Source organism: Acanthochromis polyacanthus, chromosome 14 (genome assembly GCF_021347895.1).
Source record: "Acanthochromis polyacanthus isolate Apoly-LR-REF ecotype Palm Island chromosome 14, KAUST_Apoly_ChrSc, whole genome shotgun sequence".
Lineage (NCBI taxonomy): Eukaryota > Metazoa > Chordata > Actinopteri > Pomacentridae > Acanthochromis > Acanthochromis polyacanthus.
Genome location: NC_067126.1, coordinates 39,147,545 through 39,173,679, shown reverse-complemented (window position 1 = coordinate 39,173,679; position 26,135 = coordinate 39,147,545). Strand labels below are relative to the sequence as shown.

At 41.2% G+C, this 26,135-nt stretch overlaps 2 protein-coding genes across 6 annotated transcripts in view; both read left to right on the top strand.

Moving 5' to 3' along the window:
- Window positions 1–6,444, top strand: part of LOC110969713 (phospholipid-transporting ATPase IH-like) — a 47,948-nt gene extending 41,504 nt beyond the window's left edge. For 2 of the 5 annotated variants that reach the window (XR_007946247.1, XR_007946246.1), the window contains 2 exons: window positions 959–1,184; window positions 3,371–3,489. Coding sequence is in view for 2 of the 5 variants with exons in the window: in XM_051958433.1 (XP_051814393.1) it covers window positions 3,371–3,643 (273 nt within the window). In the remaining 3 variants the exon portion in view is untranslated. Of the gene's footprint in view, window positions 1–958; window positions 1,185–3,370 lie in introns of all 5 variants that reach the window. The other 3 variants (XM_051958433.1, XM_051958432.1, XM_051958434.1) reach the window with 2 other exon arrangements.
- Window positions 6,445–14,989: 8,545 nt separating this feature from the next.
- The window catches only part of mcf2lb (mcf.2 cell line derived transforming sequence-like b), a 47,794-nt gene continuing 36,648 nt past the window's right edge, over window positions 14,990–26,135 (top strand). The window contains exon 1 of the mRNA XM_051958648.1: window positions 14,990–15,564. Coding sequence (XP_051814608.1) covers window positions 15,408–15,564 — 157 coding nt within the window. The 5' untranslated portion in view covers window positions 14,990–15,407. The remainder of the gene's footprint in view (window positions 15,565–26,135) is intronic.

Below are 26,135 nucleotides of genomic sequence, written 5' to 3'. Positions count from 1 at the left end.
AAAGAGACAAAAAGTTAGACAAAAATTACAAAGCGACAAAAAAATGCAGATGAACAAGACAAAAAATGCCAAAAAAGGAAAAAAAAACGACAGACAAAAAACACAAGCGAGACAGAAAGGACAACGACAAAAACAACACACAAAACAATGAATAAAGCAAAACACAAAATGACAAAAATACGGCGAAAAAACACAAGTGAGACGAAAAGGAAACACAAAATGACAAAAACATGAGACAAGCAACAAAAGTCAAACGAAAAACAAGACAATGTTACAAAAATGAGACACAAAATGAGACAAATGACGAAACAAAACAAAGAGACAAAAAGTTAGACAAAAATTACAAAGCGACAAAAAAATGCAGATGAACAAGACAAAAAATGCCAAAAAAGGAAAAAAAAACGACAGACAAAAAACACAAGCGAGACAGAAAGGACGACAAAAACAACACACAAAACAATGAATAAAGCAAAACACAAAATGACAAAAATGGGACAAAAAACACAAGTGAGACAAAAAGGAAACACAAAGTAACACAAACATGAGACAAGCAACAAAAGTCAGACAAAAAACAAGACAATGTTACAAAAATGAGACACAAAATGATAAAAGAACAATGAGCAATCTGGTATTTTACTTTGTGATCAAAACAACTTGTCATGGTCTAGAAATTATTTAAAATAATAATAGTTTTACTCATTGACAATTTGCAGTTCTCTCTAACGTTTACATTTTACAAAGTCGTCCTGTGGGCTGAGTTGGGCCCTCTGGTGGACCGGTTTTGGCCCGTGAGCTGCATGTTTGACACCCCTGCTATGACCGCTGTGAGATGTTCGGAGCTTTGTCAGAGATCCGCTCTTGTAGGACACACCGTCTGGCACCAGACAGACTCCACTCAGCTTTAAACAGGTTTGATCAGATTTCATTATCACCTCCTCTCCTCTGACGTCATCCACAGACGGTATGGCCAGCGGGGGCCCCGGAGGCCTGTGTGGCCCCCGGCCCTGCTGGTGGAGGCAGTGAGAGGGACCCGCTGCACCCTGATAGGACCTGTGAGGGAGACAGTGGAGGGAAGGCTGCTGGGAAGTATGACTCCACGATGCCATGCAGCCACGACACCCCGCCCAGCAAACCCTAGAGTCCCGCCCCCACCCGGCCCCGCTAGGTGGGCTGGGGTCGCCATGGTAACAGCACACAGAGGGTGTTGACAGTGGGGTGTCTGGTTGTTAATGCCGCCGGTGCCATGACGCTTTCTGCTGCTCTGAATTGCATGCGCTGTGGAGTCCTGCTGAGACTTGGGCTGGCGGGGGCTGGGCCTGTGTTGGTGTGTTACTGTCTGTCAAACCTACTTTCAGGAATCACAATCCCCAATTAACTGTGCCGTGCTGGTTTCAAAGCGTGCTGCGCTTCTCACCGCATGTGGGACGGGAATTAACTTGATCTGGGGAGCAGCCAAATGAGAAATTTCATCCCGGCTTTAATAAACCCAGGCTACTTAAAATCCGCTGCCACTTGTCATGTGGATTTCAACAAGTAGCAGCAGCAGCTTGGTGTGCTTTTTTAAAGATCCTGAACTGCAGCTGAAGATGGATACCAGACTCAAAGTGAAGTATCTGGGCTCTGAGGCTTCCTGGTGAAACATGAGATGATGATTTAATGGTCAGCACAGATTTTATTCGTGTTTAATTAGTAACCAAGGTCATATTTTCCTCAGCAAGCCAACCAGTGGGTCACCTAATCCAACACTGATGTCACAGACTAAGAAATATTTACTCAGGTTGCCTGGGCGGTTTGGCAAACTGTGAAGTGTGTATTTAAAGTGTGCCGGGTAAACTGGAGACATCTGGTGTTTGGAAACGGGACTGCCAGTGTGATCTTTGAGTTAACCCTCTGAACTTCAAGCAGTTTGTTGATGTAACTGGCTGTGGTCGCCATAGATATACATATATATCTATGGTGGTCGCGTTCTACCTCGATGTGGGCTCATTTTCCCTGCAGTTCTATGGACACAGCACGACCACAGCTTGAAGTAGAGAAAACTCTAAAATGTTTGCAAAAGTTGAGTTTCTTTAATTGTTAGTTTTGCTTTTTTTTTTTTTTTTAAAAAGGAATCAACACGCACAATATTCTTCCAAGTGACAAGTGATTTGATTTGACTTCAATTTGTTTTCTTACTGTTTCATGCAGCATACATACACAGTCTGCAGTTCATCTTAGTTCTGCCAAAAGGTCCTTTAGGTTTTGTTATGTAGCTCCACATCTGTTAAGAGAAACGCAGATTTTTTTAGTTATTTTTTTTTCAAAATACATTTAGGACAAGAGGTTCATTTTGGCAAATTAAAGGATACAAGAAGGATAAATAGATTTCGACAAAAATATCACAACTTTTTACTGAGTTTTGTTTTTTCCTGATGGAGCTACATGTCACATATGATTAATTCACGAATCATTGGAAAGTTAAAATCTGATAATTTTTGTCATATTTTGTGTGTTCTCTCTGATAAATGGTGTAATTAAATAATTCACCTTTCATACCTGCAAGCTGGTTTTGGGGTTCAGAGGGTTAATCTAACATGACTGTTAATCATATTGGGAATTTTCAGAGTCAGTGAAGTCCATCTAGTGTCCACACAAAATGTTTGTTCACTAAACCTGATCAAGAGGTCCATGACTTGTTGTCGTTCACCATTACTACTAAACCTGCAAACAAACATGCTAAACCTTCAGATAATAACCCTGCCTTTTCCTTCTATGCATCAAACCTTCTGCCACGTGTTCTCACACCTCACATCTCTCTTCTTTTAACCCTCCTGTTGTCCTCATTTACGGGCATCAAAAAATATTGCTTCCTTGTCGGAAAAAAAGCCAAAAATTCAGCAAAAAAAAATCCCCAAATTTCTGAAAATTTGGAAAACCTTCAAGAAGAAATCTCCAATAATTTCAGTTTCCCTGAAAAGTTTTATTTAAAAAAATCCCCTGAATGTGGCAATAAAATTCTTGTAAATATTTTCAAAAAATGGGTAAAAATCTTCAAAAAATCCTAAAAATATCTAAAGTGATTACATATATATGAGTGAAACTTCTAATATTTTCTTTAAGAACATACACAAAAAAATCAAACAAAATCCAGTGAAATTCACTGGATTTTGGTTGATTTTGTTTTTGGTGAACGTTCTTAAGAAACATTTTCCTTTTTTCCCAAACAAATTTTTCAAAAATTCCCCACAAATGTTGAAAATGTGGACAACAGAAGTTTCAGTGTGAAAATATTTTTTTCTCCACATTTTTAAACTTTAAAACGGGTCAGTTTTAACCTTCTTTACTCTGTTCTACATGTTCTGATGATGGTGCCTTCTCCGTTTCCATGCAGGATGAAGAGAAGCTGTTGCCGGGCAGCGCAGCAGAGCTCACTCCACTGTCCTTTCGTCGATCCTGCAAAGGCATGAGCACGGACTCCTCTCACCTCCACCTGAGCGCCGTGGACACGCTGTCGCTCCGCAGGTCTGACCCTCTTCCTCACAAACTGCTGGCCCACCTGGCTGAAGGTGGAGGGGCAGACTTGTGCTCCCTCAGCCCCTACATGCTCCGTCTCTCAGGGGCGGGATTCGCCTACTACGCTCCAGGGCCGGAGACCTCGGTGTGAACGCAGACTCTGAAACAATGTGTGCGCGAATCTCATGGATGCGTGACAAAGATCCGCATCGCAGTGATCGAGGAATTAGAGAGTAAAACACACATCAGAAGCATGGACACTCCATGCTGAGTTCACCATGTGCATTTCCTGGGCTACACCTGAGTGGACGTCCCTTTAGATAATATTGCCCTAACTCCTCATTTTCATACTTGTCTCTTTCTTTTTTTGGTTCCAGTGTAGCCCCTGTCTCAGTCTCATCAAAGTTCCTGCTCAAACGCTTACTTGAAAAAGTCTAAGAACTAAAAAAGGGGGAACCACGTGGAACTGTCCTGTTTGAACAGTCACACTTTTGTATTCCTCTTTTTTTTCAGTCTCACATTCTTGCCTGTTCCTTCACTTTCGTGTCCTTTTTTATTTTGCTTCTTTGTAAATGTTTGTCGAACAAAAAAAACACAACATTTATGTACAGTACGTGGTCTGGCCAAGTAAAGGGGTAGCCGTCAAGCTCAGCCCTTTAGGTGTGCGTGCGTGTGCATGTGCGCGAGAGTACGCATGAAATTGCCTGATATTGTATGTTTGTATGTGACACACCTTTGCCTTACAGGTAACCACACAACAGCAGGCTAGGAGCCAAAGGAGAAAGGTGTTTAAAAAAAAAAAAAGAAAAGAAATAAAAAGTGGTGTTTTACTAAGCCTTACACATACACGCCCATCAGCTAAAGGAGGGAGAAAAATCTGAAGAGGGATGTGCAGTATTTTAGCCACCCTGCCTTAATTCATAGATACCCATTTTTCAGTGGATTATATTTAATTGAAACACATTTGTGAGAGTACAAGGAGGTTCAGAGGGCATATATGTCTGGTACAGTGTGTCTATTATTCCTCTTTCTACTTTCTTTTACCCTCACGATCGTGTCGAGCTTTGTTTCCTTTATCTGTCAGTGTAGCATGTCGGATCCTTCTCTCTCTCTCTGCATGCAGATCTATTCTTCTCTCCGTCGTACCTCATCCTCCTTTGTCCCAGACATCATTTATCACGAGACATATCATGGCACTTTCTTTTCTTTTTTTTCTTCTTTCTCTTGAAACAGTGAGCACCCTCTGCTGCCACCATGTGGTCACGTAGGGTAACAGCAGCAGCAGCAGCAGCGTCCTGGGACTGATGAGGTTCTGTAATTTGTGGATGTCCTAAATGACTCGCTACTCCTCACTGTTGCATCGTGCTTGCGTGTTTTGCTGCCATGCTCTGTGTTATGCAAAAACTTGATGTATGAATGTTAGTGTGATTAAGGGATTGTCTTCTGTGTTGCATTAATCCATGAGTTTTTTCTCTCTGTTGTTCTAAAAATGATTGATGTCAGTCACTGTTGATGTATGGATGTAACTTAAAAAATGTTTGCTCTATATTGTAGTGAGAAGGAGTGTTAGCTGTAGTTCGCTGTAAGCAGGAGGGAGACTTGAATCGGCGATGTCACAATCAAATCACTGAGAATGTTGAACTGATTTGTCCATCATGTCCTCCAGCCGAAGATTGTAGCTCATTATGGATGAACCTCTTTTCTGCATTTCTAACATCCGAAAGTCGTCTTTTTTCCAAAGCATAGCTGTCGGGTTACATAGCGAAGTGTCTGACTCTAGAAGTCTTTTGAATGTGAGATTCTGAAGCATTTTTGTATGTTTATACAGTTTATTTTCATACACATCACCATCTGCCAACATGTATAGATTTAAGAGCAAGTATTTTATTTTTTACCGGGGCACAGATGATTTATCTATTCGATGGGAGGTCTGGATTTATCCCCTTTAGTTTTCACTCAAAGCCCACAAGCCTCCAAGTGTTTGAACTTGGGGGCTTCAACATCCTGACCTCAGTCGTTTTCAAGGAAAGACCTTGGTGCTTGTAATGCAGTGTCCCACCTCACTGTGCCGTTGCCATACTGTATCCAGGCATTTTCTACATGTCACAATCCTACTACAATAATGCTGTAAGGTCTATTTAACTTTCACTATGTGATTTGGGGGGAATTCTTTGTAGTCATTCTTCGAACACGTCTATTTTTTCTTTTTTTTAGTGGCTGAGTCCTTCACAGCTCAAATTTTCACAACTTTTTTTTCATCATTTTTTGTGTTGTCCATTGTGAATATTTCTTTTGCTACTTTTGTATCTCAGAGAGAAGACTATATTTTAACTGTTAGAATGTCTGTTCAAGTTTGTAACCAAAATGAGAGCAAAATATACATTATATGATTCGTTAGAGATTTACCAATCGTACTACACACTGCACTTTGTTTTACAACAGATCAGTTTTACCCTAAAAACAAGGTCTATTGTCTGTCAACTGAGGTTTATAGTTCACTCTTCCTCACAAGTTATTTTTCTAAGAAGATTGTAGTGGGTGAGAATACATTTAAAACAAAAAAAGAAGTGACCAAATAACTTGACTAGGAATGAACTGTCTGTAGGTGTCAGCCTCTGTCTCAATGGGTTTATCGCACCAGCCTTCTACTGCTGATCAGAATGTCAAACTGCTTTTTCTAAGTCCATCAGCACAACAGCAGGTGCTCATCCTGTCACTCCTGAGCTTGGCAAAGGTCTGAAATGTCGACTTCTGTGCTCTGAGCGGCACGCTTCATATCATAACTTTAGTATGGCACCGTTTACTAAACAGGTTTTGAGAAATTCCTCTTTTTTTCTTTTTGGATAAAGATTTTAAAAGTTCACTTGTTGACTTTTTGCCAGCCTGTCTGTAGCAAATGAAGGCAAAGCACTGTACTGTCATTCTGCTTGTAATAAAGAAAGAGTGAAAACACTGCTTCTCTAAAGATGTATATGATGCCACAGTGAAATTATCATCCATTAATTTAGCGCTTTTCTGTCATTCCCTGTGTGGCCAGCAGGAGGCGCCAGTCCATCCTCCACCAGGTGAATCCCACCCACCAGTCAGCACACCTGCCCTTTAATCCCCCTACATCTCCTTCTTTGCCTGCAAAAGCATGCATCTCTCACTGTAGTTTCTCTTAAAATCTTAAAAGTGTTCTCGATAGATTGAATATTGCTTTCTGTAACACTCTGTTGTACAGTTTAAAATGCAGCATAAGGAGGGATAGTGTGCCTTTTATTCTTTACATTTTTGCTTGTCAAAATGGTGCCTACATTACCCACAATGCAACTCAACCACCAGCAGGACATATGATTTAAAGCAAGTACAGCTACTAATCCCAAGCAAATATAAGGTGCAGGATTCAGGTAAAATCACCTCCAGATTCTTTTATTTTCAAATTTAGTGTTCTCAAGTGACATGTAGTGAGTGAGTTTAAGCTTTAGCACATCTTCCTCAGGAGACACATATGTCATATATACTGTTTGTCATTTCAAGTGTTCCACAGGAGCTCTGTTCATGAGACCTATTTTATATTCTTCTTGTTTTTTGACATGTCAAAGTAGGAAAAACACAGGTGTGAAATGGTAGAATTCTATTTAGCTTTAGGTCTTTGGATACGGATAACTGGGTCTTCCAGGTTTGTACATCTAAAATAGTTTTTGCACTCAAACATATTTATTTTTACCTTTATTTAACCAGGATTTCCCAATGTTATTGGAGATCTCTTTTATAAGAGGTGAAAGGTAGCAGCTGTAAAAGTTGTATTAAACAGATACATGATATAAACAATAAAACAGATTGACAGCTGTTCAAGGACTATGATCTCTTAAGGAAAAGACGGACATTACTCCTTTGCTGTATTCTTTATCAATCAATCTGTGTGCTCTAGGCTACAGCATTTAGTTCCAACATATCTACAGCACACAGTCTGACCAATCACCTGTCTGGAGACTGAGATCGATTGATTAAATGAGTCAGGTCTGGTGTGATGCTGCTTAGTTGGAACAAAAACCTGCAGCCACACCGGCCCTTTGTGGAATGAGTTTGACATCCCTGGATTAGAGAGTGCATTCTCAGGCCAAGTTGTTACAGTCTTTGTGGTGTGCCACTGGATGTCACTGTTGCATCAGCTGTTTGTGACAAACTGCCACGCTGACCTTCACTTCCCCTCCCCCTTTCTGTCTGCCAGATCTGCACAGGTTTGCAGCATCATGTGTGCTGAGGCTGAGGAATGCATGTGTGAACGAGGCTGTCTCCTGATCTCCGCCTCCCTCCCATCTCCACTGCCACCATCCTTCGCCGCTCTGCATCCCTCTGTGCAGGACTCATCGCTGTAGCAGCCTCAGCATCACTCCCTCATCCGTCTCCACAGCATCCTCTCCATCCTCCAGAGCAGTCGTTTTCTCTCCCAAGCATCCCAGCGCTGCCAGGCTGCTCACACCCACGCTTGCATTGAGATCTCTTTCCTTGAAGAATTCTTGAGGCGAATTGGGCAGCAGGCAGGCGGTCACATTCCCGTCTAGTTTACCTTGCTGCATCTCCCTCGTCCCTTCTCCTCGGCTGGGCTTGTCACAGTCCCTGCTTCCTTCTCCCCCATCGTCTTCTTCACCGTCATCCACTCTCCGAAGCAGCGTTCAGCAAAAAGCAGGCAAGCTGTCTCTTCTTCCTGTGAAAGTGTCTTTTGGCTGGGCAGCTGGTCTTCCACTGTCCCTTTGGAGGATGATCCTGTGGATGAAGACGGAGGAGATGGCCCTGGGGGAGCTGCTGGAGAGACTGAGGACCGTCACCCAAAGCATAGGTGGGTGACAACAACACAGCCTAAACAAGCTCTTCGTCTTAGTTGTTGTATCATTGATTGCTGAGTATTGTGTTTGAAACGTCAACATAGATAATATACTAATATGCGGAGACATTAACCAGCAATATTGTTCCTCTGGATTGGTTAAATTTCCACAAAATGGGAGGCAAAACAAATAGATTTCTGCAGAGAATGCAGGATCGTCATGTCAGCTTTGTTTCTGCTTGGTTTAATACTCTGCTGTTCACGATGTTTCCGCCTCAAGCCAAGCAGGTGTTGGACCAGCAAGCTCTGTTTATGTTACAAGACCTACAAATACAATTTATGCTTGCTGTGGAAAATGAGATACTGACCCATAATATTTGATCCTATAAGATACAATGTGTTACATGCTGTTGTGGAACAAGAGCTGAAACTATAACGCAGTGAGGTTGAACTTTTGCCACACGTAACGCTTTCTCTGTTGTGCTTTTATCAGATTTCACATTAAATAGCCTAAAATCTGTTGTGCACAATGATGCGTGTGAAGTGTGCAGAAATGCAGGCTGCAGACAGGAGGATTTGTGCTGTGCCAGTGCCTCACTGGCCTATTTTATCGGTACTCCACCCTAATCGATAAATATCTGGAATATGTTTCACTGGGAGACACGGTGACCCATATCTGAATCATCCACCTCTCTGTAACCTTCAAATGGTTACCTAACGTGAGCTTGACCCTTCAGATAATCACACCTTTTTTGTAGATTTTGCTGTCAGGTTTGTGCTGTTGTGCTTGGTGCAGGGCTCCACTCTTTCAGCCCGTGGCACTTTTGTGTTTGATTTTAAAAGAATCAAAGTCGCTGCAGGAAAACATTTTACGGTGCTGCCTTTTATTTGCAGCTCAAGTGCAAATTCATCGTGAAGAGCTGTTTCAGAGCCCTTTTAGTTGACATGAGGACCCTTTTCTGAACGTGCGTGTGATGTTGCTCCTGCATCCTCTTGATTTAATGCAGCTGATTAAAGGACGGATTTTTCTCCTTTGCTAAACTGAAGCAGCTAATATGATTTTTTTTTTGTATCTGCTTCTCCTCCGTTCTGATCCATTTATAGAGATCTCTCTTAATCCACTCACTGCCAGCACACAGACACTGTCACATGCATGAATGCACACTCCACACACACGTTGGCCAGCAAACGTTTTGTTTCACGCTGATATTGTTTCATGTGACAATGCTGGGAGACCTCATTCAAAAAACATAGCTACTAGAACATCGTTTATATTTGCATCTGCATATGGAAAGCTACATCATGTATGCTGAGGAGAAATAGTGTTTAGTGTCTGCTGTTCCTTTTGCATGATTGTTTTTGAGTCTTCTATGTGTGTTTAGGCTCTGAAATTATCGATACTGCTCTGGCTGCTTCCTCTCCATCTCAGCACCAGATATGGTGAAGGCATGGCAGTAGTGAGTGAGTGGGTGGACTTGAGGAAGGAGGGGAACATGGCGATGTCCAAGATAGACGAGTGAAAATGCTCATATGTAATCTCTGAAGATGAATCACTCTACTACACTGAAATCAAAATGAAAACCCTGTCACACGTTTCATTATTGCGTGCTCAGGAGTTAACCCTCCTGTTGTCCTCAACACCAGAAAATATTGTTTCCTTGTCTGAAAAAAAATGCAAAAATTCAGCAAAAAAAGTACCAAAATTTCTGAAAATTTGCAAAACTTTCAGAAAGAAAATTACAATAATTCCTTAAAAGTTTTATTTTTACAAAATCCCCCAAATTTGGCATGAAAATTCTTCTAAATATTTTCAAAAAAATGAGTAAAAATCTTCCAAAAAAATCCTAAAAATATCTAAAGTGATTACATGTATATCAGTAAAACTTCTAATATTTTCTTTAAGATCATTCACATAAAAATCAACCAAAATCCTGCGAAATTCACTGGATTTTGGTTTATTTTTATGTGAATATTCTTAAGAAACATGTTAACATTTCTTTTTTTCCACCAAAAAATGTTCAAAAATGTCCCCATAAATGTTGAATATATGGAAGTCTTCACTGTGAATATATATTTTCCACATTTTCATATTCTAAAACGAGTCAGTTTGACCCGCAGGACGACACGAGGGTTAAGTGCACGGCGCTCTAGTAAACGTTTTCATAAATCCAGTCACTCTGTTTATAAGGAAATGTGACAAAAATGTGCTGTGGCAGGAGGATGAGAGCTGTAATCGGCTCAGAGAGGAAGAGTCTAACACTGATCACATAAGACAGCAGAGATGAAGGGAGAGTGACGGAAAGAGAGACTCAGGGAAACAAAGTCAGCTGAGGATGAAAAGGATTTTTAGCACTGTCGCATCTACAGCTCTGAAAAGGAAGTGTTGTAAAATGCAGAAAACAGAAGCGCGCTATTTGTTCCTCTCCCCAGAGAAAAAGTTACATTGTTGTGTCTGATGGTCCGTGTTTTGCTGTTAACATGGGTGCATATGTAAAAACCACAAGCTGATACAAATCGGGAACATGTATTTGCATCACAACCTGTAGCTGCATTTTCCTTTTTTGGTGAATATATTCAGTTGCAGTGGTCCAGTCCATCCTCCAGTTTAGCCAGCAGCAATGAGTGGGCAGAGCTGCTCCACACAGCTGATTATAGACACACAAAGATGAGATGGGTAAATGTTTTAGATTCTTAAACTCATGTCTGTGCTCAGTAAAACCAAGTATCATGTTCACTACCTTAGCTTTGTGTGTTTGCAGCTTTGCCTGAGGCTGAAATGAATGACACTCTTGCAGGTGTTTGACAGATTTAAAGTTTGACCTCATGATGGTGCTAGATGTAAAGTTGAAGGATTTCTGAAGTGATTGCAGTTCGTCCTCATGGAAATGTGTGTGTGTGTGTGTGTGTGTGTGTGTGTGTGTGTGTGTGTGTGTGTGTGTGTGTGTGTAGCTACAAATATTCCATCCAGTAGTTGAAGCATTTTGCTCAAAACCACCACATTTTGGTGCCAGAGGGAAGATCAGAGAAGTCATTGTGATGCACCATGTGGGCACAATGACATTACCATAGCAGCATTTTATTTTATTGGACTAATGAAATCAAAAAAAGCACATTAGATTAGCTCAGCCGTGAGTATCATTGCTTCCTGCTGCCTTTCTCACAGACCGCCTCTCCTCCACTCTCTAACTGGGCATTTGACCTACTTCCAATTTATTTAAATGGACACATCCAGTCCAGTGAATCACCAGTCTCAGCTTTTCCAGCAAGAATGTGTTCATCTGCAGCTGGTCATGCTTAGGAGGGGGGGTCATTGTTTTTATTTATCGTGTCATAAACGGCACGTATTCTATCTGATGTGGCAGGTGTGTGGTCACGCCTCTCTGCTTGTGTGTTTGCAACCTTTTAGTTTGCAGTTTAGCTGAACAAGGAAAAAGCTCAGGTTTATGAAAGTGTTAACTTGAAGCAGTCCGGCTGTCACAGAAGAACACGGTAGCTGTTTGATCTTAGTCATTTGTTATTGATCAAATGCCCCTCTGTTGGTTATGAAGGATATAAATCAGATATGAATGTCAGACTTTTTTTGTTAACAGAATGCGAGTGTCAGGTTCCACTTCAGCTTGAGGTCAAGGGTTCATTCAAACTAAGTGAGCTGTTCATCCCTAAAGGCAGAGCAGGTGTATGGCCAGATGGATCCAGCAGGCCACTGTTCGCCTCCAGCTAGCCAGGAATAGCTAGACAGACGCAGGTACCCAAAGCCAAGAGATTGATGCAGTAATACAGTTTTCTCAGTTTGTTTTGTGGCATGTGCTTGTTGCGATTGGTTTGAAGTTTCATCAAACAAAATATCCCTTGGACTGTCTGCAGAGGGATCCGAAAGCTTTGTTTTAATTCCTCCAGCTCTGTTCTGTTTGTCGTATGCCGTATGTTTATATTCGTTTGCCTATTCTTTGTCAGTACAAGCAGTGTGCGTGTGTGTGTGTATTTAAAGCTGAATTTATTTTTATTTGATAGATGTGATGCAGTTTAACATAGTTGCTTTGCCAGAGCATAAAACTGACGTGCTGCACAGAGTTTAAAGCTCATTTCTCTAGGCGTGCCTTTACATTCACAGAACGGTTCAACTATATGGCTTTTATTCTCACGAAACCACAATAGAGCGCAGACATAGAAGTACAATAACATACTGAAAACCAAACACATTCATTGTGATGAGCAGGAAAAAAACAAAACTTGCAGCTCAGAGTGCAGTTGGCTAAAAATGCCTAATGCTCTGGTTTAATTTCAGGAAGTTCTTAACCTGTAGTAGCAACACTATTGAATTATTCTTTGGTCTTTAGCTACACTAGTTTTGTGTTTGTGTGGATGCTGTCATTCAGCTGATTGACCGGACATTCGTGATCCCCAACAGATGAATCCTAATGACTTTTGTTTCCCCGTGACTTTTCCTCTGTTCAGTAACGTTTTAGGGCAGACATTTGTGGTTTAGATCATTTCCTGTTCGTCTTTGAGGTTTTTTGGCAGAGTGAGCACAACTAGTTTTGTTGATGGGTTTCTCTACTGTGTTTACTATAGCCATGCATCAAATATTGTAGCCTGTAATGCTAAAACAGTGCAGGCTAGTTTTGCATTGCCAGACTATTCCCTAGCATCGTCACAGAACCGCAGAATGGTCTGACTGCATCATGTCATCCTTCTGCTACAAAAGGAAACGCAAACCTCTGATATGTTTTGTTTTTATTTAAAACAATCACTCGAGCAAATCTTGAAAATTTTAGCATAGCAGGCTGTGCCCCGGAAATTGTTTCCTGTAGCAAAGGAGTTTTGAAAATGGCATAACATAAACGGTGAAAGGGGAGCAGAATATGGTGTGAAATGTGCAACCAATGACAGGCATATTGTATATAATCTACATATAGTGAGTCCAGTTACATGTAACCTAGTTTATTTGCTCTGGTGCAGTTTGCATTTTGTTTTTTTCCAACATTTTATTCACTTCAGATTTACTCAAAAGTTACACAGAAACACGTCTCACAAAACAAACCTGGTAGATTCTAGCTGTCCCAATACAGCGCTCGATTTAAGGCCGAGAGGTCCGGTCGCCCAAATGACATTTTTTGGGCCACCAACATACGTCAATTTAGACATTTTTAGGAGCCAAAATCAACTTTTAGTGGCCAAAAAAATTAATCCTTTTTTTTTTTTGAGGGCGGGGGGGGGGGGGCTAGATCCAGTTCCTCCTCCATGTCAACTTGTTAGCTGGAGCCGCCGAGCTATCACTGGTCGCTGGGCAAAGGGTGCCTTAAAACCCCCCATGGCCGTGAAAAGTCACCCACGAATAAGCAGCGCATTGTCCAGAGCTCCTAGCGGGCGACTGGGACGTTGACAGCCGGAACAGGTGCGGTTTGTCCCGGGCAGGTGAGCGGCGAGGAGCGGCAGGTGTTAGCCGAGCAGCTAGCGGGGGATAGCTAGCCAGCCGGGGAGTCTGAGCAGTCTGTGACCGGGGACCTACCTAGTTAAAAATGACAGCTCCGGTGGCTTGGCGCTTTCCGTTCGCGGTGCTCAGGCTCAGTTGGTGCTGTCCTCCGGATGCTGCCACCACATTCTGGGCTGGTTCTGGATCCGACTGAGTCTCATGGACTCCCGCGAGATGTTAACGACGTTAACATCAGCGACAATAAAGTGTTCAAATTTTAAATTAAATCGGCGGAAATCCGCGGATCCGCGGAAAATTGCCATCCCTGAAACTTGGATTTGGAGGTCAGTAGCCCAAATCAAAATATTTGGGTCCCTAACCAGCGTGTTTTTTTGTCATTTTTGGTCGCCAAAATCGGTTTTTTGTTGCAAATGGCGACCTGGCGACCGTCTAAATCGAGCACTGCAATATGCTAAATATCCTAAACATCAGCAGTATTTGATCCAGAATCGCAGACTGCATCTTTAATTTGGTGTAAAGAAAGACAAGGTTAGAGCTTTTGTCAGCATGTATTAATGTTCCACAAGTCAGTGTGAAGAGGAACTATAGTAAAGGCAGTACACATGAGACGCCATAAAAGAGGGATCAGACCTGATTAGCTAAAAGAAGAGGAAGATGAAAAGATGGAGGGAAGGGGGGGTCAGGGTAATGGTGACTGAATAGGAAGCTGATGTGTGTCTCGTCCTCCTCATCAGTATGAAAGAGTGCTGCTCCTCTCTCATCTCTATTCTAAGCCCATAAACTGCAAGCTGCCTTTTGCTTGCCAGCTTTATCTACGCAACACAGACAAACACACAAAACACACATATAAACTTAAAAGAGCCTCCTTTTCTCTGCCACAAAAGAAGCACCACTATGTTCGCTACTCCAGCCTCAATTACTGACAACATTAACAAATAACACATTATAAAAATAAAGTTTTATTTGGGATTTTTTTTTTTGCAATTTTGCAGCTGATTGGTTTCAGTGCAGTTGTCCTGCGTTTTGCATTCTCTTCTGGTTCACTGGGAATTAAATGCATGGAGGAATGTGACGAGATGGAAAGAGGGAAAGAAAAGGCAGATTAGTTAAGGAGTGGAGGAATATAATTAGCCCGGGCAGCAGAAGGGGATTTGTGCTCCACCGGCTGCCCTCTGCTTCTGCTGTACTCCACCCTCCCCTCTCATCCCTCCTAGGAAACCTACGCTTCCCTGAGCTGTCCAGAGTTGCACCGGTGATGGGTTGTGTGTGTGCATCAGAGTCTTTGTGAGCAGACCTGGGCTCGTTCTCACCTCCAGTGTGAACAGTGTTTGTTTCAGAGGTTGTGCAGATAGTGACTCAGCTCTTTTCCTCGTTCTGCCGGCTGTGCACTGTGCCGTTTCCTCGAATCCCCAATGTGGCTCTGCAGAGGACACTGGGCTCGTCCTGTATGTGGCCAGTGCAGAACTCTCATCACAGGATGCAAGTGAGAGCGTGTCGCTGTTATCCAGAGTGACCCAGGCGCATTACAACAAAGAAGGATTCTTCCCATGTCTGCATTCGGAGGCTGCGCTTTGGAGTCGATTAGAGTGTGCAGCAGAGCTTTGAAAGTGCAGTGAGGGGGTCTCTCTGGATGACAGAGTTTGTTTGAGTGTGGGAGACCAGCAGCCGGCTCTCATGTCTCTGCATGAGTTTCTTCGGGAGGGTGGGGAGGCGTCGTACCGCCTCATGAACCGGTTCAGTCATCTGATCCAGAACTTGGACATCTCTGGACTGGGCACTCCTTTCCCTTTCAACCCTGCCAGCCGCAAGAACTCCTGGAGAGACTGGGATGGTAAGACTGACAGGAGGAGGGACTGTATTGTTTGTGTGTGTGTCTTGCTTTATCTGCAACTTTCCAGCGTTGGCAAGTGGCACATGAGACTACATACACACTGCATGCATGTGTGTGTGCACATTTGTGGATAATACATTTCTGACTGAAGCTCTGGCCAGAGTTCTGCAGGGCATCTCGCCCAGAGCCTCACACAGTGTTTCCTGTGGGCTTCCCTTTCTCCCCACTGGGCTGTTTGTGTGTCTTTGTGTGCGCAACATTTTCTGTGTGTGTGTGAGAGTGCGTGACTGCGCAGCTTAAACTGTTTCCAACATACACATCCCTGCAGCTGCACTGACATTTTTCCACAGCAGTAAGAGGTTCTTCAGCAAATGCAGAAATTGCAGCATGCAGCACCTTACCAGCAGATGAGCTGCAGCAAAGGAATGGGAAGTGCTGATTAGAGCTGCTGAGCTTTCAGTTTCTTGTCCTTTCAGCCACTCGGAGACCTTGGTTTTTGCCACTAGTTTGAAAAGGACAACTAAGACGCAGTGAGAAAAGCATGGTGAGGAAAACTAGGAAGAGCGCTTCTCAATGGGATAGTGGGATGCAAATGGTCCCGCTTAAGCCACGTGAGTCAGAGGATGTGCGGATGATGTTTTAATGTGTCTTTTGTGCATTTTTTTGTATCTTGGAAAATCTGGCATTCTGTGTTTTGTAAGCTATTTTCCTATAGCTTGCTGAAATAATGTCCATCTGAGACCTTGCATATCCTTCAAATGTCCACATCTGAGATGAGGCAGACTCATCTCTCGCCGAGGTCGTACTCTGGTGTTGGTTTGTTCTGTTTTAGGATGAATGCATTTGCTTGTGGATTTGCGTTATTGCATGCATGGACCAGACATGCAGTGTGTCTGTCTTGTCTGTTTTGTTTTTCTGAAATCCAAGCTGTGAGACCTCAGAGGAAAGGTTTCCATTCCTCTGCCTCCCTGCGCTGGTAAAGTCATTATCAATGAGGAGAATTCAAGAGAGAATTTTTTACATGTTCGATTTTGTAGCTTGAAGCCGCATCTATAGCTGATAGCAAAGAAGTAATGATCTTTTTTGTTAAGTAGGTTTGTGGCTTTTTGTGTGATTGCTTGCATTTTTAAGTTGCTCACATAAGAAATAGATCTGCAAGTTATTCTTAGTGACTCTTTGACTGATCTCTGCTTCAGAAGAAGTTAAAAAAAAAGAGAGAAACACAAATGTTACTAAATGAAGCAGCTCATTCATAGAACGTCTAATCTCTTACTGACATTTTTTTTGGACATTGGAAACTACGTTAAAAGCACTTTAATGTCATTCAGAAATTAATAACATAGAAAGTAGCAGAACATTTGCAAAAAGTGCTTTTACATTCAACTATATGTGCATTTTCCTGGAAGGAGGTTTGGTCCTCTGTTGGTCTTCCTAAGGTTTCTTCCTTTCTCACCATTCAAGCATTTTTTTTGTGAGTTTGAAAAAGACATGTTGGGGATTTAAGATATAACTTCAAGACGTGTAATTACAGATTAAAAACTATTTGGCATTGATTTTTGATGTATAAACAGTGAAGTTGGTATCAACAGTGATGACAGTGTTGAGAAAAGTTTGATGCACCAAAATCTGAGGAGGAAAAAAAGAGAAAATTAAGTGATTAAGTTTTTTATTTTTATGTTTTAGTCCCTCTCTGGGACTAAGAACTAATTTCAGTGACTAAAACTTTTATATTTAGAGGTTTGTCCTTTAAAATAATCCATTCTTGTCCTGAAATGGCTTAAATGTAACTGTACACCGGACCTTTGATGCCCACTGGTCGCTGCAGCTTGACCACACCACAACTCTGCTATTGTTAAACTACTGTACACTACACAGTTTATAATATTGGAGGGATTCAGCCACACATGTTCAAACTGAGGCTCCAGCACCCCCCGTGACCCTAGTGAGGATACAGCAGTGTATAGAGGATGGATGGATGTTCAAACTGGAAGTTGGTAAAGAAGAACAGTAATGATAAAAAAAAAAGCTTTACACCTCTACTTGACAGAATTGGTCTCTTAGTGTTTTTCTTTTTGCATTTAAAACGCACCACATGGACTTTCAGTGAGGCAAAAAAAATCTTTATTTTCACCAGAGAGGGTCTGTAAACTTATATTTTCTTGCGTTTTGTGCTACCTATGGCCAAATTCTAGCCTAGCCACACTATACAACCCACGGCAACGAATTTAATTCTCTGCCAGGGTGGGTCTAGTTACCCTCCATAAGGCTCGAGGCTGGATTCTCCTAAAACTGGCCGACCAATCACCATGAAGTGTAGAGTCAGAAGGCGGGCGTAACTAAGTGACGACAGAGGCGCTACGATTCTGACAGAAACAACCGGCGCACAATAAACAGTTATCTTTGGACTCGGCTTTGGCCACAGCCCTTAAAGATTTGAAGCTAAAATTCAACTTGAAAGATAAACAAAGGACGGCACTGAAGTGTTTCATTGAGAAGAAAGACGTATTTGGACTTATGCTGACGGGATATGGCAAATCCTTAATATACCAGTTGGCTCCGCGGCTCCGCTGGTTGGGAAGCTAATGGGACTTAGCCACAATCCGCCGGTGCTCTCGGAACTACGTCAGCCTATTCGTTGCGTTGATTGGTTGTATACCTACCCAATTGCTGCAGAGGGATTTGAAAGACAACCTTTTAGCCCGCCTCCCTCCCTGTCGAGCTTCCCTAGACCCTTGTGCCTTCAGAAACATGGGTGTAGCATGGCTAGGCTAGCCAAATTCCTGATGAATACATCTTTGAGTTGTAATATTCGATAGACTGCATCCTTCTGCCACATTTGTGTAAAACACACTGAAATGGTTGAGTTGATCTATTGGACTGTCCCTTTGTTTGCTATCTTGCTTGCTTTTAGTTATGTAGTTCTCCATTTTGATGGCTTTGTCTTTTATCTCTCAAGGTTTATGACACTGATAACCTCATACATGCCCTCGACCGCAGAGCAAACACACCTTAAACACAGTGCACCACAAGCACACACACCTGCACGTCCATGCACGCACACTTTACACAAACCATTTTACCACCACCGGGCCCGGTGCTGGTAAAATGGTTTGTGTAAAGTGTGCGTCCATGGACGTGCAGGTGTGTGTGCTTGTGGTGCAGCCATTAGTGGATAATGGCTGAATTAGGAGACACAGAATGGTGTCTATTAGCTTGTCTTGGCTGAAATTTATCTTCCACACAACTCATTGAAACTGAATCTAAATTGCTGCATTCTGTTAAGAAACAGTATCTTTCTGTGAGAGTTCTCATTAGAATCAAGTCTTTCAGTAAGTTTGCAAGAATGGAGTCTTTTGAGTGGAGTAAACAAGAATAGAGGCTCTGAACGGATACAGCGAGTGAACGGTTTAACGGGGATGCAGGCCGTGTTTGAATGGTTCTAGTCAGAATGGAGGCTTTGTGCTTTTGGTCCACATCTCCTGAGATAAGGCAGACAAGGATCCCGGGTTTTGTTGGACTAAGTAAATGAGTGCTGGAAGCTGCAGGCCGTATCTAACCAAAGTGACAGAATATGGTAGCATAACATAACTCATTGGTTTTTTTCTGTCGCCTGATGTGTCACAAAGAGGCATGTCTGAATCCTTTTCAGAGGTCAGCCTCAGTCGTATATCAGCAGGTCAGAGGCATTGTCTTTGAGCTGGCTGCAGTCAGGTAGCTGTTCTTTTAGGGGAGGGATGAAAGTAGAGGGGTAAAGAGAGAGGGTGGGGTCGAGCATTACACTGTCGCTTTTGTGTACAGGAAAGGTAACCTGAGTTTGCAGTAGGAAGTCCTCTCAGTTACTGACTAATGTCCACAGGCTGTAGAGCACCTGCAGCCTGACAGACTGAATGTAGAGTTTGGGGAAAAGGTGGAGTCACAATGAGAAGGAAGCAGTTGTGATACCTTGTTTTGATTTTGCATAGCTGCATGGAACAAATGTTACAGAAGAGCAGTGAAGAAGACTGGAGCAGCAGGATGGGAGGAGAGGAGATGGAGGATTCAGGCTTCTCCATGGAGGAGGATGCAGAAGTTGTGTTAGATTCTGGGTTTTGCATGAACCCAGAAGACTCAGAGCTCACTAAAGCAGAGCAGATGATTGTATGTTCTGTTGAATGTGAGGAAAAAGAGGAGTTGAACTGGTTCATGGTTACTGGATGCACAGATTTTCTGGAGCAACGAAAGGAAAACGCAGGAGGTGATGGAGAAGGTCGAAATCAAGGAGTGGAGAATGGAGAAACAGATGATCAGACCGAGGAGAGCAAAGAGCAGAATGTGGAGGCAGGACTGGATGTGTGCTTGGTTCCTGGAGAAGAGAATGGAGGTCTTGTACGAATCAGTCTTGAGGAGGTGGAGAGATACTACAGATTTTCCCGCCGTTGCCACTGGCTGTGTGGTACGTGTTGGATGTTTTATCATTCTGTATGACAAACTGATCATTTCCTCATCACTCTCTTGCTCTCTTTGTCACACTTTGGGCAATTTATTCCATTTTCTAAGCCTTGTCCTTTAATTTAAGGAAAATTTCTGTCATCTTAACTCCACACCTTCCACCTGTTTTTCTCTCAACTAGTGTTCGTATTTTAGAGTCACACCATTTGATATTTGTTTCCTAACTGTTTTTGGCGGTCCAGTTTCATACTACGTCTGTTATTTTTTTCTGTAAAATCCACTATGAGTTGAAAATGAAAGCATAAACTCTGCAAATCACACAGGAATTAGATGCTTTGTGTTCATCCATGTCCCATTTTGTGCGGAAGCATACGTAATGTTGTGATAATGATCAGCACTGACGCATTACTGAACTATATATAGAGTTGTGGCTGAGGTACAGCAGAGGAGAGTTTGGTTTTTAATGTCGTTTATGATTCTTGTTTTAGAGGGAGTCCAGTATTCTCTGTTTGTTAGATTAGCACTCTTGTTAATCATCGCCTCAGACGAGACCTTTTAAACCATCATCTCTTCTGAAGCCTGTCAACCTTTTTCCTCTCTGTTATGTCACTGCTCATCTGTTTGCTTTATCTCTGCTCCTCCTCCTCCTCCATGACCGTGACTGTAAGCCCCTTATTCCCACTTGTTTCCCTCCCCCACCTCAGTCGCTGTCCCCTTACCCCCAAATCTGAACTGTCCATTATTCAGATTAAGCTTTATTTTGGAATGAATTTGAAATCCTTACACAAAAGCAGGGAAGGTCAAGAAACTACAGAGCAGCCCAGGCTGAGGAAGTTATTTCTTGAGCACTGATTAACTAGATAAAAGCCAGTCATTTCTTTTGCCTTTTTTTTGGCCTTTCTGACCTGCCAAGCCAGGATTCCAGCCCTGTGGTCTGTCTAATCTGTGTCAGTAGTGTTAGGCGGTCCAGGTGTGCGACTGTGACCCACTAACGTTTGACTCGTCACCCACAAACGTGAGCGTGAGCGGACACTAATCCTCACCGCTAAGCCTTTTAAAGAACATTAGCGCCTCAACCAGCAGGTGGTGTGTACGTGAGTGTGTGTTTACGTGTGGCACATCAGAGTAACGTTTAGCTCCTTTACGGTGTGTGTTTTCTCAATAGCAAGAGTCACTTTATCCCTGTAGAGCAGAAAAAGGTGCTTTAATGAAGTTAAAATAGCTGTGAGGAAATATGAGATTGATGAAAGTTTTTTTTAAGTACAAAGTTTAAAGAGGGAATATTTTGCCAACATCCACTTACACTGCAGAAACTCAAAATCCTACCAAGTCTATTTGTCTTATTTTTAGTCTAAATGTCTCATCCCACTTGATTTAAGATAAATTCACTTAACAAGTGACATTTACGTGAGATGGAGGGACTTGTTTTCACCCTCGTTTCGTCCTGCGGGTCAAAATTGACCCATTTTAAAGTTTGAAAATGTGAAAAAAATAATAATATTTTCACAGTGACACTTCTGATGTCCACATTTTCAACATTTTTGGGAAATCTTTGAACATTTTTTGGTGGAAAAAAAGAAACGTTAAAAACGTTTTTAAGAACATTCACAAAAAATCAACCAAAATCAAGTGAAATTCGCTGGATTTTGGTTGATTTTTTTTGTGAATGTTCTTAAGAGAATGTCAGCAGTTTTACTGATATATATATGAAATCATTTAAGATATTTTAAGGATTTTTGGAAAGATTTTTACTCATTTTTAAAAAAATATTTACAAAAATTTTCTTAAAAAATTTGGGGGATTTTTAAATTAAAAATCTTCAGCAAAATTTGTAAAGAATTATTGGATTTTTTTTTCCCTGAAGGTTTTGCAAGTTTTCAGAAATTTGGGGTATTTTTTTGCTGAATTTTGGGATTTTTTTTCAGACAAGGAAACTATAATTTTGGTGCCCATAAATGAGGACAACAGGAGGGTTAAGACAATGCATCTGAAATATTTTAAGTCAAAAAATCTTGAAATTGTTTCGTTTTGGGTTGCATTTCACAAGAAAACTCAAAATAAGTTTAATGCATCTCAAATTTGGAGGTTACATGAAAGCAAAAATCTATTTTTCAGTGAAAAACTGCCATTTTTTTTAGCACGTCTGGCTTATTTTAGCACATCTAAGCTTGACAATCCTAGTAAAATACAGATTAAAATAAATTTTCTCAGCTAATTTTGAGATCTCAATATTCTAAATATCATATCTTATTTGAAGAAATCCTAATAAGCCATTTTCACTTGTTCTTTTGGCAGATTTTTTCACTTATTTCAAGGTAAAAATTCCTTGAAATATTTTCTTTCTTGTTTTTAGAGACATTTTTTCCAGTGTACCTGTCATGTAATGCAGTGCTGATGAATATGAGTAAAATACACACTATTGTTAACAAGCTTTTTGTTTGTTTCTCTGTTTGCTTACAGAATAATTACCCATAGCACCTTTTAAAAACCGAATTTAGACAGGGCAAAAAGAAGGAAGGATAGTCAGGAATAATAATAATAATAACAAATATAAACAAGGAATAATATTAAACAACGGAGGACTGGTAAGTAAGTAAATAAAGAATGAAATGATCGCTGTGGCGTCAGTGACACTTGTTGATGAGAAGAGACACTGGAGTAGTTTCACTGCCTTTCCCTTTGTGATAAATACAGTAGTATCTGCTCCTGGTTCATCTTCTTCCACTCAGATGGCCAGAGGGGGTTTTGTGTTGTAGAATATAGAGGAAGTCTGGTTCAAATGAAGGAGTAAGTGTGGCCATTGTGTATCTGTATGTGAAGGTTAGGGATATTGGGGGGGGGGAGGATTGTGACCATAAGAGGAGACTGAGGGGATTTTTCTGTAACACAATAGCCCCTTTCTAGAAACAGGGTGTAGCCAGTGGTGGTCTGGGTGGGGGCTTGGTTTGGATTTGATATGTGTGGGAGTTTCTGGGGGGCAAGGTGTGGCTGCCTGAGAAAGTGAGGAAACTGATGGTGGTTTCTGTGTGAACTTGAGTATGTAAGGAGCGTGTGAGCAGCTGTGAGCGCTTTGCGGATGGCTAGACAGAAGCTTTGTGACCAAACTCCTCAGGCGGTGCTGGCCATTATCAACAGGACAACACCGCTTTACCGAGTTACAAACATCAGAGATGCGGGCATTTATCAAGTCTTCACTCCACTTGTCTGGTTTCTGTTTAGGCCCTTGTTTGAGAGTAATATGAAAAAAAAGGATGAAAAGCAAACTGTCTCAATTAATCTGTAAAGTAGATAGCTTGTAATCAACAGATGCAGAAAACCTGAATCTCTGTAAGAATTAATCCTCCTGTTGTATTCATTTACAGGCATCAAAAAATATTGTTTCCTTGTCTGAAAAAAAATAAAAAAAAAATCTGCAAAATTTGCAAAACCTAAGGGAAGAAAATTCTAATAATTTCTTTAAAGTTCCCCTTAAAAGTTTTATTTTTTAAAAAATCCTCCAAATTTGACAAAAATATTGCAAATAGTTTCAAAAAATAAGTAAAAATCTTCCAAAACAAATTATAAAAATATCTTGTTATTACTTATATATTAGTAACATTTTCTATAAGAACATTCACATATTTTTTGTTAATGTTAAGAAACATTTTTAATATTTTTTTCCACCAAAAAATGTTCAAAGATTTCCCATAAATGTTGAAAATGTGGACGTCAGAAGTTTCACTGTGAAAACATGTTTTTTTTCCACATTTTCAAACTTTATAACGGGTCAGTTTTGACTCACAGGACAACACGAGGGTTAAAGGAACTAAACGGATGAGATTCTAATGAGGGATTGTTTTATGAACACAGAACCAGGTCATAAAAATGTGTGATCAGTATTATTACTTCTGCAGAGTGGCTTTTAATTTACAATGCATGAATTAGTGCAACCTTTTATCATGTCAGATACAGAGGATTTCCAGTGGAGAAGCTAAAAATGACGCAAATGCAAATTGTGTTTTTATTGAATAGCACATCAGGTCATGACGGGTTAACATCATGTCGACTGCAGGTTAATTATCTCCCTGTGAATAACATGTACCGTTTTCTAAACTCCATATAAGCGAGTGTGTCTGTGTGTGCTCCTGGATGATGGTAGATTAGTGTCAAAGGTCTCCTGCTGTCATGCAAGATTTAAAACCACCTGCTTCACAGGCTGCATGGGACCATTTAGGACAAACTTAACCAGTTCAATGCCGCAGCCTTGTATCCTCTCTGTTAGAATTGTCTCTCCTTCTCATAGTAGTATTAAACAACCCAGAAAGCCTGTTTTTTCCATAAGCTTATTAGAGCTTCTATATGCGTGCCAAATTGTCTGAAACAAGTGTGGCCTTTTTACGAGATTGCTGCTTCCTGTGAGAAAATCACATTTCTAAACGATGTCATCCCGTTTGTAGCCGGTGTGTCAGAAACTTTGAAAGATTTTCTGCAAACAAAATGTTCTGATGCACTTCAGATAGAACACCAAAACACAAGCTGAGCAAATTTGTATATGCAATCTAATGCAACCAGAAGTGCACGGATCTTTATAGAATGGAGACCTAACAATTGCCATAAAGGGAAAGAAAGAAAGAAAGAAAGAAAGTCAGCTCCTTAGGACGAGACCGAGCAGTCAGCCATGTTGACATTCTGCACAGAGAGGACAGTTGGTTTTAGAGAAAGGCTGACCTGGAGCAGCTACCTCATGTTGTAGACTCTGCAGAGGAGGGAGCGTGCGTCACCAAGTATCAGGTACTTATGATGCCGTTCTCAGATCCATCCCCAGGTAGTTTCACAACCATTTTAAGGCCTGTGAATCTTTATTGGGTGAGACTAAAAACCTCCTCCTCATTCAAGTTAGAAATAAAGACGCCACATAGATGAGAGGTGAACCAAAAAAAAAAGAAGCCCAGCTGTCTTCAGTTTAGGATTATGTCCTGGATGACTGAGAATCTCACTTAGTTCTGTGTCCCTCACAGAATTCACAACATTTCAATCAAAGTCCGGTGACAGTTAAGCTGCTCTTTGCTTTCTAAACTAATGTCTTATTATTAAAAGTAGTTCTTTCTGAGGCTGCCTGTAGTTTTGGGGTTCTTGCTTTATCCTACAGATTAAATTTTGGACTGATTAGACGCCTATCTGATGATAATGCATGCTGAATAAGACCCCTGACGTCCACATTACCGAAAACTGTGTCTTTAATAGTCATTTCTGGTTTTGTATCGCTCAGTCCTGATTAAGACAAACTGACAGTATGCCAATACATGTATATTCATGAACTGATCATCGCCTTCATGATTCATTCATCTGTTTTCTGGTAACTCGTTGTTATTCACTATGTAATTCTAGAGTTACTCAGGAAGTGCTTATGAACGGTTCATCAGTTAATAGGTTTTTCCTGGTTTGTTTCTCATGCATTGTGTAGTAACTTCTCTAAATTGTGGAGTACCGCTTTTAGTTGATTGTTGTCAGTGAGATTTTCCCACTTTGTGTGACATTTAGGTTCCTTCTGATGCATTAAATGTACAATGCTTCGGACAAACGCATTTGCAAAATGAATATATCAAGTGTTTGAGTGTTTACTGGAATTGCATTGTATGCTCTGTGAAATGGAAAATAGTATCCAAGTGGTCAATAATGTGAAGTGAGAGTTTAGGTGTACAATAGTCATTGGGTTTCTGCGTACAAAGAAACTGCTGTGTTCCTTTAAGAGTTCTTATGCATTATGAAAAAGTATGGAGTCAGATTTTGGTAATTTCCAGGATAAGACATGATGGAAATGTATTTGGATTTCCAGACTGTTTCCTCTATTCTGTTTTGTAAAATATAAAATTCAGAACTTAAAAAAAAAGTTCATATAAACAAAAATGTTTTTATGGCGCTGTGACTTTCATTGAGACAGAAAATTAGATTTGTAGGAGCTGAAGTAGCTGCAGCCACAGTCTTCTTGCAGTTATTTGGCAATAAGTTTAGAAACTTTGAAACCACATGGAAAATGTGTAGGAACTCTGTTTTAAAGGTAAAGTCGGTGATGGTATGATGATGCACGTTTTGTTGAATTGGGTGAATTTCTCCTCACCGTCTGCTGTCTGTTGTTTCTGTGGGTGTGCCGAGTTAAAATGTGG